At 46.1% G+C, this 20,800-nt stretch overlaps 1 protein-coding gene across 1 annotated transcript in view; it reads left to right on the top strand.

Annotated features, from left to right (window-relative positions):
- Positions 1 to 9,512: 9,512 nt before the first annotated feature.
- Positions 9,513 to 20,800, top strand: part of LOC121284312 (protocadherin-16-like) — a 178,983-nt gene continuing 167,695 nt past the window's right edge. Inside the window, exon 1 of the mRNA XM_041199699.1 lies at positions 9,513 to 9,563. Coding sequence (XP_041055633.1) covers positions 9,513 to 9,563 — 51 coding nt within the window. The remainder of the gene's footprint in view (positions 9,564 to 20,800) is intronic.

Below are 20,800 nucleotides of genomic sequence, written 5' to 3' on the forward strand. Positions count from 1 at the left end.
TTCTCCAATCTATCTTCTTAACTTCTATGTGGGACCTTGTCAAATGTCTTCAGAAATCCAAATATACTATATCTACTAGTTCTCCTTTATCCATCCTGCTTGTTACATTCTCAATGAACTCTAATAAATTTGACAGTCATGATTTCCCCTTCACAAAAAACTTGTCTCTACCTGATTGTATTATGATTTTCTCAGTGACCTGCTTCTACCTCTTTAATAGTGGATTCTAGCATTTTCCCAATGACAGATGATAGACTAACTGGTCTATAGTTCCTTTCTTTCTACCTTCCTCTTTTCTTCAATAGAGGTCTTACATTTTCAGTTTTCCAATCTGCAGGGACCTTTCCAAGACCTAAGCAAAATTGGAAGATTATAACCACTGCACCCACTGTCTCTGCAGCCACTTCCATTGAGACTCTAGGATACAGGCCATCAGGAATTTGCCAGCCCTTCACCCCAGTAGTTTTACTATTACTTTTTCTGTAACTATAGTGATTGTTTTAAGTTCCTCCCTTTCTTTTGACTATTGATTTTCAACTATTCTTGGGATTATTTTGTGTCTTCAACAGGAAGATGGATACAAAATACTTGTTCAAACTCTGTGGCATTTCCTTGGACAGAATCGTCCAGATTTACACAATGCAGTAATGGGAGAGAAAATGTTTTACCTGCCGGCTGCAAATTTGCCCGCCATGATGTTACCTCACCACTTTCTCACGCAGGGCGCCATATTTAAACTGCAGCCGCGTGTGCACTTCTCAATGCTTACAGCCCTGGACATGGCCCCAAAAGCCAAGAAGAGTGCAGCCCTCTGATTCAGTGATGCATTGCTGGGATGCTTTCTGGACACTGTGGAGGCCATTGCAATGCCCTCGACCCCTGCTTGGGCTGCAGGAGGTCCATTAGTCTCTCCACTTCAGCTTGGGAGGCAGTGACAGAGGTGGTCAGTGCCAATGCTGCACATGAGGTTGTTCATCCAATGCAGGAAGAGGATGAATAATCTCATCTGTACTGCCAGGTTAAGGCAACCATCTCATCACTCTAAACTCACACACTCACAGGCCATCTCACATTCACTGGCATCTCACTCACTGCCAGCTCAAGGGACATCACCACTCACTCTCTCTCACACACACCCTCACATCTCCATCTGGCCTCATCTCCTCTGGAGGCTGCCTCCTCAGTCCTCACCATCTTAAGGTCATTTTCACAGATCAACATGTGCCCCCCACACACACCCAGTACACCCCTCCCCCTGCAGCCTCTTCCCTTGCCTGAGGTTACTTCTCCCCTTTCCACAGGCCAAGCCCTCACCCTGTAGCCTTTGAAAAGCCTCCCCTGCCTTTCAGCTGATCTGGTAGGTAGAGACCTGCCCGTGACCCCCCTAAAAGTGCTGTGGTTCTGTGTGTGAAGCCTGGCGCTGGTGACTGTGAGTGCTGTCCGAAGGTAGGCAAACAAACCGGGAAGTCCCGAGTGAAATGCAGCTCGCCAGGTGCTTGCCGCTTATGTATATTTGTGAAACACGATGGTGTGCAATCACATCAACGTTCCCGGATGATCCAACATGGGGGGGATGATTCCGGTGAGCAGGGCTGATATTGAGATGCTAAAGTATTGAAATTAAATTCCCGACATGCAGTAGCGAGAGATGCAGCCACCATGGGCGGGTGGAGCAGTTGATTGTAAACTAGTTTCACGATGGAGTGAACCCGATTTTTGGCCGTTTTGGGAAGTTGTCACCCGTCCACCATGATGCCCGAAACCGTTCCGGCCCTTGTTTCCCATTATTAATTCCCCAGTCTCATTTGTAAGGGGCCAGCGGTCACTTTGGTGACTCTTTTCCTTTTTATAGACTTGTAGAAGCTTTTACTGAATGTCTTCATATTTCTTGCTAGTTTCCCTCATACTCCAATTTCTCCCTCTTTATTGTTTTTTTAGCCTTGCTTTGCTGGTTTCTAAATCTTTCTCAATCTTCTGGCCTCCCACTAATCCTAGCAGCATTGAACATCATTCCTTTCATTTGATATGATCCTTAACTTCCTGAGTTAGCCACTGATGGTGCATCCTTCTGGTAGAGTGTTTCTTCTTCAGTGGAATATATCTTCATTGAGAGCACAATGTTCAGCACCATTCACGACACCTCAGATACTGAAATAGTCCATATTCATCATAGCAAGACCTGCACAACTTTCATGCTTGGGCTGATAAATGGCAAGTTATACTCCATCTGAATGCGTGCAGCCTTGACAACAAGGTAGATGATTTAAAGGCACGAATAGAGGTAATTGGGTGTGATATAACTGTCATTACAGAAATGTGGTTACAGGGTGACGACTTGAACTGAATATTCAAGGATATTGGTTATTTAGATAGGATAGGAAAGAAGGAAAAGGAGGTAGAGTAGCGCTGTTAATTAGGGATGCGATCAGTACATCACGGAATCACAAAATTTTAAGGGCACAGGAGGCCATTCGGCCCATCGTGTCTGCACCAGCTCTCCAAATGAACATCATGATCTAGTGCCATTGTCCTGCCTTTTCCCCATACCCCTGCACGTTGTTTCTATTCAAATACTCATCTAATGTCCTCTTAAATGTCTCAGCTGAACCTGCCTCCACCACATTTTCAGGCCGTGCGTTCCAAACGGAACCACTCGCTGTGTGAAAAAGTTTTTTCTCACGTCACGTTTGTTTCTTTTGCAAATTACTTTAAATCTGTGCCCCCTTGTTCTTGTGCCCTCTTGATGATACGTAACCTATTGGCCATTCCGTGCCATTGTCCATCCGATGACAGAGCACTGCTCCCACTCTGGAGGGAGATGCATCACGTCAGCACCAATTCTTCTGTCTGGTCGTAATGCACTAATAAATTGGACAAGTGCAACAATTCCTTCACCTTTATGAAAGCTTCTTTCTGGGGCGCCTCCCAAGACCAACATTGGTTCTTTTTGAGTAGAGAATGCAGGGGGGGCCCAGCACTGTAGACAAATTGGGTAAGAACCTCCCATAATAGTTGATCATTCCTAGAGATGATTTAAACTCTGAGGCGTTCTTTGGCGCAGGTGCCTCCCTTATGGCTCTCACTTTCACCTCAACCGGGTGGAGGCCCTGTGAATCTACCCAGTGACCCAAATAGATTACCTCCCTCGCTTGAAACTTGCACTTTTTTTTTAAATGCACTCCAGCTTGCAAGAATCATTTTAAGACTTCTTCTAAGTTTGTCAAATGCTCTTTCTCAGTGAATCCTGTCACCAATACATCACTTAAATAGACTACAACCTGGGGCAGTCTCTGCAGTAAACGTTCCATTGTTCTCTGAAAGAGGGTACAAGCTGAGGAGACATCGAAAGGCAATCCTGTATATTGGTACAACCCTTTGTGGGTATTAATTGTGACAAATTCGTGGGAGGCATTATCCAACTCTGCTTGTTGATAAGCATGACTGTACCAAACTTTGTGTATATTGTCCCTCCTGTCAGCTTGGCATACAGGTCTTCAATTTTTGGAATGGGGTAACTGTCCAATTTGGCTAGTTTGTTAACCATCAGTTTGTAGACCCCACAAATTCGGTCGCTTTGGTTGGATTTAAGGATGGGGACTATGGGTGCCGCCCATTCTGAGAACGGAACGCCTTGTATAACGCCCAGTTTCTCTAGTCTGTTCAGTTCAATGTCGACTTTCTCTCGCAGGACATATGGCACCGGTCTCGTGAGGGGGTTGCTTCCAGATCCACGTAAATCTTGGCCTAAAGGCCAAGTTTGTCCTGGAAGATGGTGGCGCATTTTTTAAGTAGTTCTGGTAGCCCACTTGTTATCAACTGAAAGATTTTGGACCATTCTAACTTAATCTGCTTTAATTAATTTCACCCAGGATGCTTGACCCTTCAGCTGCTACCACCATCATGGGTAGCTTTGTTGATTGGCTTCCATAATGAACAGTTACTCTGCTTATGCCTTTTACTTGAATGTCTTCACCCGTATATGTTTTTAGCGTGGCCGCTGTTCATTCCAAACCTAATTGATGTTCACCATTATTCAGATATCTGAAGGTATGTTTCCCAATTACTGTAGTGGAAGCTTCACTTCCATTTTAACAGGTTTGCCATTTACTTTCACTGTGACAAATATTGTGACAGGTAACCCATTCTGCTTCTATCACTGCTTGTTTGTCCCTACAACCACACCCCACTCCACCTCTCTCTCTCTCTCTCCGCCCCCCACACACACACCTTAAACCAGCTTATATTTCAACTCTTTCTTGGACTCGAACTCAAGTTCTGTCGAAGGGTCATGAGGACTCGAAACGTCAACTCTTTTCTTCTCCGCCGATGCTGCCAGACCTGCTGAGTTTTTCCAGGTAATTCTGTTTTTGTTTTTGTTTTGGATTTCCAGCATCCGCAGTTTTTTTGTTTTTATCTCTGTGTTTAATTGACTGCCACTGCTCTTCAAGAAATGCCTACCTCCTTGAAGAAGTTCTGTTCCTCTCTGCGACAAGATTTCCGTATCTCTCTTTTGCCCTGCTCACCTTCCTTGCTTTCCATTTCCCTCCTGGTGTTTGACAAGGTGTTTACTAAAACTCTCTTTCACAGCCACATCTCCTTTCTCAGTGACTGTCTCCATCTCCGACTTACCCCACGTGGATTTCAACTGAAATTCCACCCCTCATGTTTCGAACCCACCCAGGATTACAGGTATCTCCGGGACATAAAACGTTTCTCGGACTGCTGTTCCCGTCACATCCTGAGATCCACACTCAGTGCCATGCGCCGCCATATGAACACACTCGACCTCTCCCTCCAGCAGCACTGCCGCACCCTTTTTCAAAGCTGCGCGTGCCCCCAGTTTCATTTTATCCTTCGGCTCATCCCACACCTCAACAAGAAACTTTTCCTCTTTCTCTCAAGTGCTAAGGAACGCAAGCTCCAACAACTCATCGACACCAACACCCATCTAGGACCCTCCACCCCGGCCTGTCCCTCCGTCCCCACCCCATCTTCCAATCCCAGCCCCAGCCGTGTATTCACTATACCCCCTGACCTTCCCCTCTCCGATGCTGAACGTTCAGTGCTCAGCAAAGGACTTAGTTTCATACCCTTACGCCCTCACCTCAATGAATTTCGGGCTCGGCATGATACTGAACTCTTCTTCCGCCGTCTTCGTCTCCGGGCTCACTTCTTTGGGCAGGAGTCCTCTCCCAGTTCAACGGATCCTTTTACCCATCTCCAATATTCTCCCTCCACCTGGACCCCTCCCTCTGGATTCTTACCTTCTCTTGCTCTTTTCATTGAGAACTGTCGGCGCGACATTAGTCGTCTCAATTTCTCTGCTCCTCTCACCCATCCTAACCTGTCTCTCTCTGAACTTACTGCACTCCATTCTCTCAGGTCCAACCCTGACATTGTCATCAAACCCGCTGACAAGGGTGGTGCTGTTGTTGTCTGGCGCACTGACATCTACCTCGCCGAGGCTGAGCGTCAACTCGCACACTTCCTCCTACCTCTCCCTCGACCATGACCCCACCACTGAACATCAAGCCATTGTTTCCAGGACTGTCACTGACCTCATCTCCTCTGGGGATCTCCCTCCCACAGCTTCCAACCTGATAGTCGCCCAACCTCGGACGGCCCGCTTCTATCTCCTACCCAAAATCCACAAACAGAACTGCCCCGGTAGACCGATCGTCCCAGCTTGCTCCTGCCCCACAGAACTCATTTCTCGTTATCTTGACTCCCTTCTCTCTCCCCTTGTCCAGTCCCTTCCCACCTACATCCGTGATTCCTCTGACACCTTACGTCACATCAACAATTTCCAGTTCCCTGGCCCCAACCGCTTCCTCTTCACCATGGACGTCCAATCCCTCTACACCTCCATCCCCCACCAGGATGGTCTGAGGGCCCTTAGCTTCTTCCTCGAACAGAGGCCCGAACAATCCCCATCCACCACTACTCTCCTCCGTCTGGCTGAACTTGTTCTCACGCTGAACAATTTCTCCTTCGACTCCTCTCACTTCCTCCAAATAAAAGGTGTGGCTATGGGTACCCGCATGGGCCTCAGCTATGCCTGTCTCTTTATGGGGTATGTGGAACATTTCTTGTTCCAGTCCTACTCCGGCCCCCTTCCACAACTCTTTCTCCGGTACATCGATGATTACTTCGGTGCCGCTTCATGCTCTCGTCAGGACTTGGAAAAATTTATTAATTTTGCTTCCAATCTCCACCCCTCCATCATTTTCACGTGGTCCATCTCTGACACTTCCCTTCCCTTCCTTGACCTCTCTGTCTCAATCTCTGGTGATAGACTGTCCACCAATATCCATTACAAACCCACCGACTCCCACAGCTATCTCGACTACAGCTCCTCACACCCCACTTCCTGTAAGGACTCCATCCCATTCTCTCAGTTCTTTCACCTCCGTCTCATCTGTTCCAATGATGCTACATTCAAAAACAGTTCCTCTGACATGTCCTCCTTCTTCCTTAACCGAGGTTTTCCACCCACGGTCGTTGACAGGGCCCTCAACCGTGTCCAGCCCATCTCCCGCGCATCCACCCTCACGCCTTCTCCTCCCTCCCAGAAACATGATAGGGTCCCCCTTGTCCTCACTTATCACCCCACCAGCCTCCACATTCAAAGGATCATCCTCCGCCATTTCCGCCAACTCCAGCATGATGCCACCACCAAACACATTTTCCCTTCACCCCCCTTATCGGCATTCCGTAGGGATCGCTCCCTCCGGGACACCCTGGTCCACTCCGCCATCACCCCCTACTCCTCAACCCCCTCCTATGGCACAACCCCATGCCCACGCAAAAGATGCAATACCTGCCCCTTCACTTTCTCTCTCCTCACCGTCCAAGGACCCAAACACTCCTTTCAAGTGAAGTAGCATTTCACTTGCGTTTCCCCCAACTTAGTCTACTGCATTCGTTGCTCCCAATGCTCTCCTCTACGTTGGAGAGACCAAACGTAAACTGGGCGACCGCTTTGCAGAACACCTGCGGTCTGTCCGCAAGAATGACCCAAACCTCCCTGTCGCTTGCCATTTTAACACTCCACCCTGCTCTCTTGCCCACATGTCTGTCCTTGGCTTGCTGCATTGTTCCAGTGAAGCCCAACGCAAACTGGAGGAACAACACCTCATCTTCCGACTAGGCACTTTACAGCCATCCGGACTGAATATTGAATTCAACAACTTTAGGTCGTGAGCTCCCTCCCCCATCCCCATGCCCTTTTTGTTTCCCCCTTCCTTTTCTCTTTTTTTTCCAATAAATTATATTGATTTTCCTTTTCCCACCTATTTCCATTATAAAAAGGGAAAAAAAATTTTTTTTATTTATTTATTTATTTATTTTTTACATCTTTTATGCTCTCCCCACCCCCACTAGAGCTATACCTTGAGTGCCCTACCATCCATTCTTAATTAGCACATTCTTTTAGATAATATCACCAACTTTAACTTTAACACCTATGTGTTCTTTTGTACAATTGTTCTTGACATCTTTTGATGATCTGCTTCTATCACTGCTTGTTTGTCCATACAACCACACCCCCACTCCACCTCTCTCTCTCTCTCTCTCTCCGCCCCCCACACACACACCTTAAACCAGCTTATATTTCAACTCTTTCTTGGACTCAAACTCAAGTTCTGTTGAAGGGTCATGAGGACTCGAAACGTCAACTCTTTTCTTCTCCGCCGATGCTGCCAGACCTGCTGAGTTTTTCCAGGTAATTCTGTTTTTGTTTTTGTAACCCATTCCAAAAATTGGTTCTGTCTTTCCAACTTTCAGATTAAACAAGTAAATGTCTGAATTTGTTGTTTCAGGCTCTTGTACGTTGTATATTTCATTGGGCTCCTTCTTTTGTTTACAAGCCTACTTGAATCTTTCCTTGCACGACCTCATCATATGTCCATTTCTGTGACAATAGTAGCATTCGATTTCTTCAGACTGCCAGTCGCTAAAAGGCTGATTATTTCCACCTTTATTAAAATTATTCTTCGATCTCGCTACTAAGTTATTTTTCTTTATTCTTTGGCTAGCGGGGGCTGTTTTGCGCTAGATTATCGCTCTTTTCCATCACTTTCAGCTGGGGTTTCCCACCCGATGTTGATGATGGTGCCATTTTGCACACCCTGTATTGTTTGTGAATCTCTCACTGCGCTTTCCATGGCCAACGCTATCTCTAGCACCTTCTTGAAATCCAGATTCACTTCAGATAATAATCTTATCTGAATAGTGTCCTCTTTCACACCACACACAAAACGATCTCTGAGTATGTCGTTCAGAGTCATACCGAACCCACAGTGTTACATTAGCTGCTTCAGATTTGTCACGTAGCATGCAATTGTCTTACCTGGGGCTCTGCAGTACATCTTGTAGATGGTACACACAGCTGCTACTGTGCGTCATTGGTGGTGGGAGTGAATGTTTGGGGATGTGGTGCCAATCAAGCAGGCCTGCTTTGTCCTGGACGGTGTCAAGCTTCTTGAGTGTTGTGGGAGCTGCACTCATCCAGGCAAGTGGGGAATATTCCATCACACTCCTGACTTGTGCCTTGTAGATGGTGGACAGGCTTTGGGGAGTCAGGAGGTGAGTTACTCATCGCACATTTCCTAGCCTCTGACTTGCTCTTGTAGTCACAGTATTTATATGGGTGGTCCGGTTCAGTTTCTGGTCAATGGTAAGAGCCAGGATGTTGATAATGGGGGATTCAGTGATGGTAATGCCATAGAACATCAAGGGACAATGGTTGGATTCTTCCTTGTTGGAGATGGTCATTGCCTGACTTTTGTGTGGCGTGAATGTTACTTGTCACTTGTCAACCCAAACCTGGATATTGTCCAGGTCTTGCTGCATTTGGACATGGACTACTTCAGTATCTGAGGAGTCACAAATGGTGTTGAACATTGTGCAATCATCATTGGGGATGTTAAACATTCTAAAACATCCCAAGGCACTTCACATACAGACATAAATATGAACAAACAAATTAGGAGCAGTAGGCCATTCGGCCCCTCGAACCTGCTCCAACATTCAATAAGATCATGGCTGATCTGATTGTGGCCTCAACTCTGTCGTATAAGGGTCCGGCACATACAGGGCTAACGTGGGACTGAGTACAGCACCACCCACACAGTGATGTAAGAAAACACATGACCCACACCTTGGAGTCAGTCTAGTGTTGGACAGAGCTGTGTGCACAAGCAAGCGTGGACACAGCTCCTAGATTAAACCCTTTGCTGTATATGTACATAGTTCTTGAATTAATAAATACATACAGTTAACCTACTTAAGGCTACAAAGCCTTCATTAAGACCTCCTAAACAGTATCCAACACCCTACAACATGGTGGCAGCTCTCAGAGAAACTGGAGCAGAAATTCAACAGCTGGAGAATTAAAGGAGAAGTGTTCTGTCCTGACTGAAAGCACCTGAAGTGAAAACACAGAGGGAGATCACCTGAGAGAAGCTCCATAGCAGGACTGGAACCAGAGGACAGAAGAGAAAGATTACGTGATGGTTCGGATTGAATGCCCACAGAGTGCAGAATCAAAGGACATTGCAGGGGTGAGATAAGAAATTAAATTCTTGGCCAGAACTAGTTTAAAAATGATTTTCAGTCTTTTAAAAGTCAGAGCATTTCTGAACGTGCGGCAGCCCAGCCAGAATGCCGAGTCAGCGCCTGAACAGGCGGCCGCTGATCTCACTCTGAGAAGAAAACATATTAATTAATTTGGAAGAATTGCGACTTGAAAAACAGCTTTAAAGGCCAGCAAAGGCCAGGATTCGATGCTTTCATGACCCTAAAGCATTGTGCTCAAACGGAGAAGTCTGCAGCTCATCAATCCGAGCAGCCATTGTTTAAAGGCTTTTCAAGGCTGAGTGTGAAGGCTGTTACAGTGGGAGCCCGTCAAAACCGGCAAGCACGGGAAAACCCTTCAAACCAATGGCAGCACCATCTTCAATTTCAGCAGCTGCTTAAAGCTGAACCCACACTTTAACATTTTTTAATCATGGATTAAGGTTTAGCTGACAGGAAGAATACAGAATAGGAATAAACGAGTCATTCTCGCATTGGCAAGCTGTGACTAGTGGGGTATCGCAAGGATCAGTACTTGGGCCCCACCAACTGTTCATTGTATATGTCAATGATTTGGATGTAGGGACCAAATGTAGTATTTCCAAGTTTGCAAATGATACAAAGCTAGGTGGAACTGTGTGTTGTGAGGAAGATGTAAAGCGGCTACAAGAGGATTCGGACAGACTCAGTGAGTGGGCAAGAACATGACAGATGGAATATAATGTGGAAAAATATGAGGTCACCCACTTTGGTAGAGGAATGGATGTGCAGAGTATTTCCTAAATGGTAAGAGATTAGAAAGTGTAGGTTTACAAAGGGACCTGGGTGTCCTTGTCCATAAATCACTGAAAGCTAACATGCAGGTGCAGCAGGCAAATAGGAAGGCTAATAGAAGGCAATGGCGTAGTGGTATTGTCACTGGACTAGGATAGTTTGCTGTGGACCGGGTTCAAATCCCACCACGGCAGATGGTGGAGTTTATATTCAAAGTCTAATGGTGTCCATGAAACCATTATTGTAAAAACCCATCTGGGTCACTAATGTCCTTTAGGGAAGGAAATCTGCCATCCTTACCTGGTCTGGCCTACATGTGACTCTAGACCCATAGCAACGTGGTTCACTCTGAAATGGCCGAGCCAGACACTCAGTTGTATCAAACCGCTACAAAGTCACAAAAAAGGAATGAAATTGGACGGACCACCTGACATCGACCCAGGCACTGGAAACGACAATGTCAATCTCAGCTCCCTTAACCCTGCAAAGTCCCCTTTACTAAAATCTGGGGGCTAGTGCCAAAATTGGGAGAGCTGTCTCACAGACTAGTCAAGCAACAGCCTGGCATAGTCATCCTCATGGAATCATACCTTACAGATAATGTCCCAGACACCACCATCACCATCCCTGGGTATGTCCTGTCCCACCGGCAGGTCAGACCCAGCAGAGGTGGGGCACAGTGGTATACAGTCAGGAGGGAGCTGCCCTGGGAGTCCTCAACATCGACTCCGGACCCCATGAACTCTCATGGCATCAGGCCAAACATGGACAAGGAAACCTCCTGCTGATTACCATGTACTGCCCTCCCTCAGCTGATGAATCAGTGCTCCTCTGTGTTGAACACCATTTGGAGGAAGCACTGAGGGTGACAAGGACACAGAATGTACTCTCGGTGGGGACTTCAACGTCCTTCACCGAGAGTGACTCGGTAGCACCACTATTGACCGAGCTGGCTGAGTCCTAAAGGACATAGCTGCTAGACTGTGTCTGTGACAGGTGGTGAGAGAATGAACAAGAGGGAAAAACATACTTGACCTCGTCCTCACCAACCTGCCTGTCACAGATGCATCTGTCCATGACAGTATCGGAAGGAGTGACCACCACACAGTCATTGTAAAGACCAGGTCCCATCTACACATTGAAGATGCCCTCCATCGTGTTGTGTGGCACTACCACTGTGCTAAATGGGATAGATTTCGGACAGATCTAGCAACTCGACTGGGCATCCATGAGGCGCTGTGGGCCATCAGGAGCAGCGACATTTATTTTTTACTCATTCATGGGATGTGGACATGGGATGTGGACATGGGATGCCAAGCCAACATTCATTGCCCATTCCTAATTGTCCTTGTTCAGAGGGCATTTTTTAAGAGTGAACCACATTGCTGTGGGTCTGGAGTCACATGTAGGCCAAACCAGGTAAGGATGGCAGATTTCCTTCCCTAAAGGACATTAGTGAACCAGATGGGTTTTTGCAACAATCAACATTGGCTTGCTGGTCATCATCAGACATTTAATTCCAGATTTTTATTGGATTCAAATTTCACCATCTGCCATGGTGGGATTCAAACCCAGGTCCCCAGAGCATTACCATAAGACCATAAGACATAGGAGCAGAAATTAGGCCAATCGGCCCATTGAGTCTGCACTACCATTCAATCATGGCTGATAAGTTTCTCAACCCCATTCTCCCACCTTCTCCCCGTAACCTTTGATCCCCTTACCAATCAAGAACCTATCTATCTTGGTCTTAAATACACTCAATGACCTGACCTCCACAGCCTTCTGTGGCAATGAATTCCATAGATTCACCACTCTCTGGCTAAAGGAGTTTCTCCTCATCTCTGTTCTAAAAGGTCTTCCCTTTACTCTGAGGCTGTGCCCTTGGGTCCTAGTCTCTCCTAGTAATGGAAACATCTTCCCCATGTCCACTCTATCCAGGCCTTTCAGTATTCTGTAAGTTTCAATCAGATCCCCCCCTCATCCTTCTAACCTCCATCGAGTATAGACCCAGAGTCCTCAAACGTTCCTCATATGTTAAGCCCTTCACTCCTGGGATCATTCTCATGAACCTCCTCTGGAGCCTCTCCAGGGTCAGCACATCCTTCCTGAGATACGGGGCCCAAAATTGCTCACAATATTCTAAATGTGGTCTGACCAGAGCCTTATAAAGCCTCAGCAGCATATCCCTGCTTTTATATTCTAGTCCTCTCAAAATAAATGCCAACATTGTATTTGCCTTCCTAACAACCGACTCAACCTGCAAGTTAACCTTAAGAGAATCCTGGACTAGGACTCCCAAGTCCCTTTGCACTCCAGATTTCTGAATTCTTTCCCCATTTACCTTGGGTCTCTGGATTACTAGTCCAGTGACATTAACACTATGCCATTGCCAACATTGTATTCAAACACAATCTGTAACCTCATGGCCCAGCATATCCCCCACTCTACCATTACCATCAAGTCAGGGGATCAACCCTGGTTCAATGAAGAGTGCAGGAGGACATGCCAGGAGCAGCACCAGGCATACCTAAAAATGAGGTGTCAACCTGGTGAAGATATAACACAGGACTACTTGCGTGCCAAACAGCATAAGCAGCAAGTGATAGATGGAGCTAAGCGATCCCACAACCAACGGATCAGATCTAAGCTCTGCAGTCCTGCCACATCCAGTTCATGAATGGTGGTGGACAATTAAACAACTCACTGGAGGAGGAGGTTCCACAAATAGCCCCATCCTCAATGATGGAGGAGCCCAGCACATCAGTGCAAAAGATAAGGCTGAAGCATTTGCAACAATCTTCAGCCAGAAGTGCCGAGTGGATGATCCGTCTCAGCGTCCTCCGGAGGTCCCCAGCATCACAGATGCCAGTCTTCAGCCAATTCGATTCACTCCACGTGATATCAAGAAACGGCTGAATGCACTGTTTACTGCAAAGGCTATGGGCCCTGACAGTATTCCGGCAATAGTACTGAAGACTTGTGCTCCAGAACCTGCCGTGCCCCTACCCAAGCTGTTCCAGTACAGCTACAACACTGGCATCTACCCGGCTATGTGGAAAATTGTCCAGGTGTGTCCTGTACACAAAAAGCAGGACAAATCCAACCCAGCCAATTACCGCCCCATCAGTCTACCCTCCATCATCAGTAAAGTGATGGAAGGGGTCATGAACAGTGCTATCAAGTGGCACATACTTCGGTACTAACCTGTGCACTGTCGCCCAGTTTGGGGTCTGCCAGGGCCACTCAGCTTCTGACCTCATTACAGCCTTGGTTCAGACATAGACAAAAGAGCTGAACTCCTGAGGTGAGGTGAGAGTGACTGCCCTTGATATCAAGGCAGCATTTGACCGAGTGTGGCATCAAGGAGCCCTAGCAAAACTGGAGTCAATGGGAATCGGGGGGAAACTCTCCACTGGTTGGAGTCATATCTAGCACAAAGGAAGATGGTTGTGGTTGTTGGAGGTCAGTCAGCTCAGCTCCAGGACATCACTGCAGGAGTTCCTCAGGGTAGTGACCTAGGCCCAACCATCTTCAGCAACGAGTAACTCACCTCCTGCCTTCCCAGAGCCTGTCCACCATCTACAAGGCACAAGTCAGGAGTGTGATGGAATACTCCCCACTTGCCTGGATGAGTGCAGCTCCAATAATACTCAAGAAGCTTGACACCGTCCAGGACAAAGCAGCCGCTTGATTGTCACCCCATCGACAAACATTCACTCCCTCCACCACTGATGCACAGTAGCAGCAGCGTATACCATCTACAAGATGTAATGCAGGAACTCACCAAGGCTCCTTAGACAGCACCTTCCAAACCCATGACTACTACCATCTAGAAGGACAAGGGCAGCAAATAAACGAGAACATCAGCACCTGGAAGTTCCCCTCCAAGTCACTCACCATCCTGACTTGGAAATATATCACTGTTCCTTCACTGTCGCTGGGTCAAAATCCTGGAACTCCCTTCCTAACAGCACTGTGGGTGTACCTACACCACATAGACTGCAGCGGTTCAAGAAGACAGCTCACCACCACCTTCTCAAGGGCAACTAGTGATGTGCAATAAATGCTGGCCCACCCAGCGAAGCCCACATCCCATGAATGAATAAAGGAAAATAAGGTGGAAGCCACTTAGGACCGAGATGAGGAGAAATGTCTTCACTCAGAGTGTTGTGAATCTTTGGAATCCTCTACCCCAGGGGGCCATGGACGCTCAGTCATTGAGTATGTTTAAGTCGAGATTGATAGATTTCTGATTAACAATAACGTAAAGAGTTATGGGGATAGTGTGTGTGAAAAGCTTTCAAGTGTTCGATCAGGCATAATTGTATTGACTGGCGGAGCAGGCTTGTTGGGCTGAATGGCCTTCTCCTGTTCCTGTGAATAAGTGTGAAGTTATCCATTTGAATAGCAAAAACAGAAAGGCAGAGTATTTTTTAAATGGTGAGATGTTGGGAAGGGTTGATCTCCAAAGAGTCACTGAAAGGTAACATGCAGGTGCAGCAAGCAATTAGCAAGGCAAATGATACATTGGCCTGGATTACAAGGGGTTTTGAATACAGGAGTACTCACAACCTCTACCATCTAGAAGGACAAGGGCAGCAGAAAGGTGGGAAACACCACCACCTGGAAATTTCCCTCCAAGTCACTCACCACCCTGACTTGGAAATATATCACTGTTCCTTCACTGTCGCTGGGTCAAAATCCCTCCCTAACAGCACTGTGGGTGTACCTACACCACATGGACTGCAACAGTTCAAGAAGGCAGCTCACCGCCACCTTCTCAAGGGCACTAGGGATGGGTAAGTTAGAGAGAAAATCAAACACTAATGGGAATTAATGTACTTGATGGAGGGCTTAGTTAGGAGATAGAGTGGTGAGATTGATGGGAGAGTTAGGGAACTAGTGGGGTGAGACTGATGGGAATGTGACCAAGTGGGCTTTCTTCAATCCTGATTGCTATTTTAATGATAATTTTATGCTTGTCAGTTATTCATTTCAACCTCCTGGGAATAAAGATTGTCTCACCAGTGTCCCTCATGTCAGTTTTACAGTGAATGTCTGGTCATCGTTGAGTCTGTACTTCAGACACATCCCATAATTTCCCTCAGGTGCCCTGTGTATAATAGAACTGCCCTTCCCCCAACTGTGGGCATCTCTTGTGCTCAGCATGTGGCCTGTTGGTCTCAAAGGGACTATGGGTGAGTGTGTGCGATATTGGTAATACAAACACATCAACTATTACACAGAAAGACTAATTGCTCCATCTGATTATCGGACTGTATAAAATTTCCTCTCTGGCAAAAAATACTCCCTCCTAACGAGAAGCAGATGGCCCCACTGTTTGAAAGTGACTCCAGCACTCAGATATGCAGCTTGTTAAAGCAAGCTCGAAATTCCCATCTGGAGCTGATTGTTCACAGTCTGATCTGGCCCACATCTCATGTCGGAATGCCCCAACCACAGCATCACTGCGCAGTACAACAGAGCTCCCGCTCCCTGTCTCAGAGTCATTTTACATCCACTGTCACTGCCTCCCAGGGGAGGCACACTGCTGCCAGATTCACCCCAAACTGTCACAACAGCACCACAAATTTGGACTCTATCTCTGGATAGCGAGTTGGAAAATCAGCCTGGGTCACAATCAAAAATCTGGTGGTGCATTGTGTGCATGTGTCTGGAAACATGTAAACTCGTATGTCTCCCAGATTGAGCATGTGAGTACCTGTGTTACCTGGGACCTGTACCCCAGTGAGAGTCAGTGTCTGTGGGACCCGTACCCCAGTGAGAATCAGTGTATGTGGGACCTGTACACCAGTGAGAGTCAGTGTGTGGCACCAGTACATCAGTGAGTGTCAGTGTGTGTGGGACCCGTACCCCAGTGAGAGTCAGTGTCTGTAGGACCCATACCCCAGTGAGAATCAGTGTGTGTGGGACCTGTACCCAAGTGAGAGTCAGTGTGTGTGGGACCTGTACCCAAGTGAGATTCAGTGTCTGTGGGACCCGTACCCCAGTGAGAGTCAGTGTGTGTGGGACCCGCAGCCCAGTGAGAGTCAGTGTGTGTGGGACCCGTACCCCAGTGAGAGTCAGTGTGTGTGTGAACCGTACCCCAGTGAGAGTCTTTAGTAGCTGGGTTTATCCTTATCCCTTGTTCAAATGTAGGAACAAGAGTAGGCCATTCAGCCCATTGAGCCTGCTCTGCCATTCAATTAGATCATGGCTGATCACCAGCTCAATACCATTTTCCTGCACTATTTCCATATTCCTTGATGTCATTACTATCGAAAAATCTATCGATTTCTGTCTTGAGCATACTCAATAATTGAGCTTCCACAGTTCTCTGGGGTAAAAATTCCAAAGAGTCACCACCCTCTGACTGAAGAAATTCCTCCTCATCTCAGTCTTAAATAGCCAGCCCCTTATCCTGAGACTGTGTCCCCTGGTTCTAGACTCGCCAGCCAGGGGAAACATCCTACCCACATCTACCCTGCAGAGCCCTGTAAGAATTTTATAAGTTTTAATGAGATCATCTCTCATTCTTCAAAACTCTAGAGAATACAGACCCAGTTTCCTCAATCTCTCCTCATAAAATAATCCCAGGGATTAGTCTGGTGAACCTCTGTTAAACTCCTTCTATGGCAAGTTTCTTTTTCCTTAGATAAGGTGACCAAAACTATACACAATATTCCAGGTGCAGCCTCACCAAGGCTCTATACAACTGCAGCAAGACATCTTTATTCCTGTACTCAAATCCCCTTGTGATGAAGGCCAACATACCATTTGTCTTCCTAATTGCTTGCTGCACCTGGATGCTAGCTTTTAGTGACTCGTGAACAAGGACACCCACACTTCCTTACCTCTCACCATTTAAGAAATATTCCATCTTTCAGTTTTTTCCTACCAAAGTGGATAACTTCACATTTATTATACTCCATCTGCCGTGTGCTTTCCCAATCACTCAGCCTGAGAAGGGAAAGAAATTTCCCAGCTGTGTGGCATTCCCAGCCTCATCTCTCCCTACCCCTTCATTCTTAGGGATAATTGGAAGATTAGGGCCAGTATCTCTGCAGTTTTCACCCTTATTTTCCTTTGTATCCTTGGATAAGTTTCATCCACCTCTGGTATTTATCAGCATAAGGTGTGGTCAGCCTTTCTACTACTTCCTCTTTATCAATTCTTATTCCAGTATCTCAACTACATCTTTCACTATGGCTCATTTAGTACCTCAGTCTTGCCCTCTGCTTCCATGTGCAAATCCCCCCTTTTGGTTCCTATTCAGCCCCACCTCTCCTCTTGCTACCCTGTTACTATTTATATGGTTATAGAAGACTTTTAATTTCACTTTTATGTTAACTGCCAGTCTCTTATCATAGCTTTATTTCCTTTTGCACTTCCCCCTGAACTCCCTATATTCCAATGTAGCTTGGTTTTCGCTTGTATTATCAACCTGACATCTGTCATATACACCCATTTCTCAGCTTCATCTTTCTCTCTTTCTCTCTCTCTCTCATCGCCCTTGCAACTTTGGCTTGTTTGCCCTATCTTTCCCCCTCTGGGGGTATGTACCTTGACTATACCTGAACTATCTCCTCTTTAAAGGTAGATAGAAAATTTAAAGAAAATTGTTCCTTTGCAGTTTTTCCTGTCAGTCTTTGATTCTAATTTACCTGGGGCCAGATCTGTTCTTGGTGCACAGAAATCGTCCCACCCCAATTAAGCATTTATTCTCGACCACTCCTTGTCCTTTTCCATAGCTAACCTAATCCTTATTATCACTAAATGTTGTTCAACTGATACCTGATCCACTTGACCTACCTCATTCCCCAGAAGCAGATTGTGAAAGTCGCTGTAGAAATAATGATTAAATGAAATAAAAACTGAAAATGCAGGAAAAACTCAGCAGGTCTGACAGCATCTGTAGGGATAGAAACTGAGTTAACGTTTCAAATCTGTATGACTTGTTCAGAGCGAAAGAGAAGTTGAAACGTGATGAAATTTATATTATTTAAGGGGGTGGAGCAGGTGAAGCTGGATAGAAGGCCAGCGATAGGTGGGGGCCAAGGAGAGATTGACAGGGATGTCATGGACATAAGACAAAGGGAATGTAATGGGAGTGTTAAGAGCTAAAGGAGGTGCTGATAGTAGCATAAAGGTAAGAAAGCAGAATGTGGTAATAGCAGGACAAGTGTAAGCACTTTGGAAAGAACAACATGAAACAAGTAACAGATGGCACTTTTGGGGGTGGGGTGGAAGGAGGGGTGATGTTTGGCGAAAAAGGGATAAAAATGGGGGATAAAAAAGGGAATAAAACAATGAATAAATGAATAAAAATAAAAAATAAATAAAAATAAATAGATAAAAAATAATACATTTTAAAAAGGGATTAAAAAGGGGGTGAAGATAGAGGAGAGAGTTCATGATCTAACATTGTTGAACTCAATATTCAGTCCGGAAGGCTGTAAAGTGCCCAGTCAGAAGATGAGGTGCTGTTCCTCCGGTTTGCGTTGAGCTTCACTGGAACAATGCAGCAGGCCAAGGACGGATACCTTTATGCCACTATCAGCACCTCCTTTTGCTCTTACCACTACCATTAACACTCCCTTTGTCTTGTATCCATGACATCTTTGTCAATCTCTCCTTTGGCCCCGCCTATCTCTGGCCTTCTATCCAGCTTCACCTACTCCACCCCCCCTTAAACAGTATAAATTTCATCACATTTCTACTTCTCTTTAGCTGAAGAAGGGTCATACGGACTCGAAACGTTAACTCTTGCTTCTCTCCACGGATGTCAGGCCTGCTGAGTTTTTCCAGCATTTTCTGTTTTTATTTCAGATTTCCAGCATCCGCAATATTTTGCTTTTATCTTAATGATTAAATGAAGTCAGTCCATGACCACTGACCTCAGAAGAGCATAAGAAATAGGAGCAGGAGTAGACCATTTGGTCTGTTGAGCCTGCTTCGCCATTCAGTACTATCATGGCTGATTTTTTGGCTTTAACTCCATTATCCTACTTGATTCCCTGGGAGATCAAAAATCCATCTATCCCAGCTGTAAATATATTCAATGATGGTGAATCCACAACCCTCTGGGGTAGAGAATTCCAAAGATTCACAACCCTTTGAGTGAAATAATTTCTCCTTATCTCAGTCCTAAATGATCAGCCCCTCACCCTGAGACTGTGCTCCTGAGTTTTAGATTCCCGACCAGTGGAAACAATCTCTGTGTCCATCCTATCAAACCCCTTCAGCATCCTGTAGGTTTCAATGAAATCACCTCTCATTCTTCTAAACTCCGGAGAATATAAATCCAATTTACTCAGCCTCTCATCATAGGTCAACCCCCTCATCCCAGGAACCAATTTAGTGACCCTTTGCTCTACCACCTCCAATGCAAGTATATCTTTTCTTAAATGTGGAGACAAAAACTGCACGTAGTATTCCAGATGTGGTCTCACCAAAACCCTGTACAGTTGTAGTTCCTTACTTTTAGACTCTATTCACCTTGCAATAAAGGCCAATTTTCCATTTTGTCCTCTTAATAACTTGTTGTATCTGCATGCTAACTTCTTGTGATTCATGTACAAGGACACCCAGATCCCTCTATACTGCAGCATTCTGGAGTCTCTGTCCATTTAAATAATATTCTGCTTTTCTATTCTTCCTGACAAAGTGGACAACTTCACATTTTCTCACATTATACTTTATCTGCCAGATTTTTGCCCATTCACTTAATCTGTGTATGTCCCTGTTCAGATTCTTTGTGTCCTCCTCACAACTTGCTTTCCTACCTATCTTCATGTCGTCAGCAAATATGATTACAATACAGTCGGTCCCTTCATCCAAGCCATTAATATAAATTGTAAATAGTTGAGACCCCAGCTCAGATCCCTGTGGCACTCAGTCAGTTTGCTAGCCTGAAAATGACCAATTTATCCTGACTTGGCTGGATCAGAATGGGCCCTCTGACCCTGGAAGCAGCTCATAGGCAGTGATGGGGCTGGCGAATGTTCAAGCCCAGCTGATCAGGAGGCCTGTCTTGATTCTGTGGGACTTTTTACCATTTGTTTTCGAAGCGCTGGACCCTCCAGCCTTCATCCCTCACACCCAGTTTCCCTCCTCCCTGTGCCACCCCTATGACCCCTTCATGCCAACCCATGCCCCCCGCTCACTCTCCACCCCCATGACCTTTCATACTTGCCCCTTCTCCCCCCCGCCGCCCCCACCATGGCCCCTCCATAGCCATGACCCAGTATGCACCATGGGCAGACCTGAGGAGCCACGTGAAATGATGATAAACTTCTAACAATCTAATATGTCTCTCACTCATGCACACTGGATACTAAAAAAAACTCCCATTCATGAACCCCATTCAAATCTTTTAAATCTCCTCAGGAGTCATGGAGTCATAGAGGTCTACAGCACAGAAAAAGGCCCTTCGGCCCATCAAGTC

The sequence above is a fragment of the Carcharodon carcharias genome, chromosome 11 (genome assembly GCF_017639515.1).
Source record: "Carcharodon carcharias isolate sCarCar2 chromosome 11, sCarCar2.pri, whole genome shotgun sequence".
Lineage (NCBI taxonomy): Eukaryota > Metazoa > Chordata > Chondrichthyes > Lamniformes > Lamnidae > Carcharodon > Carcharodon carcharias.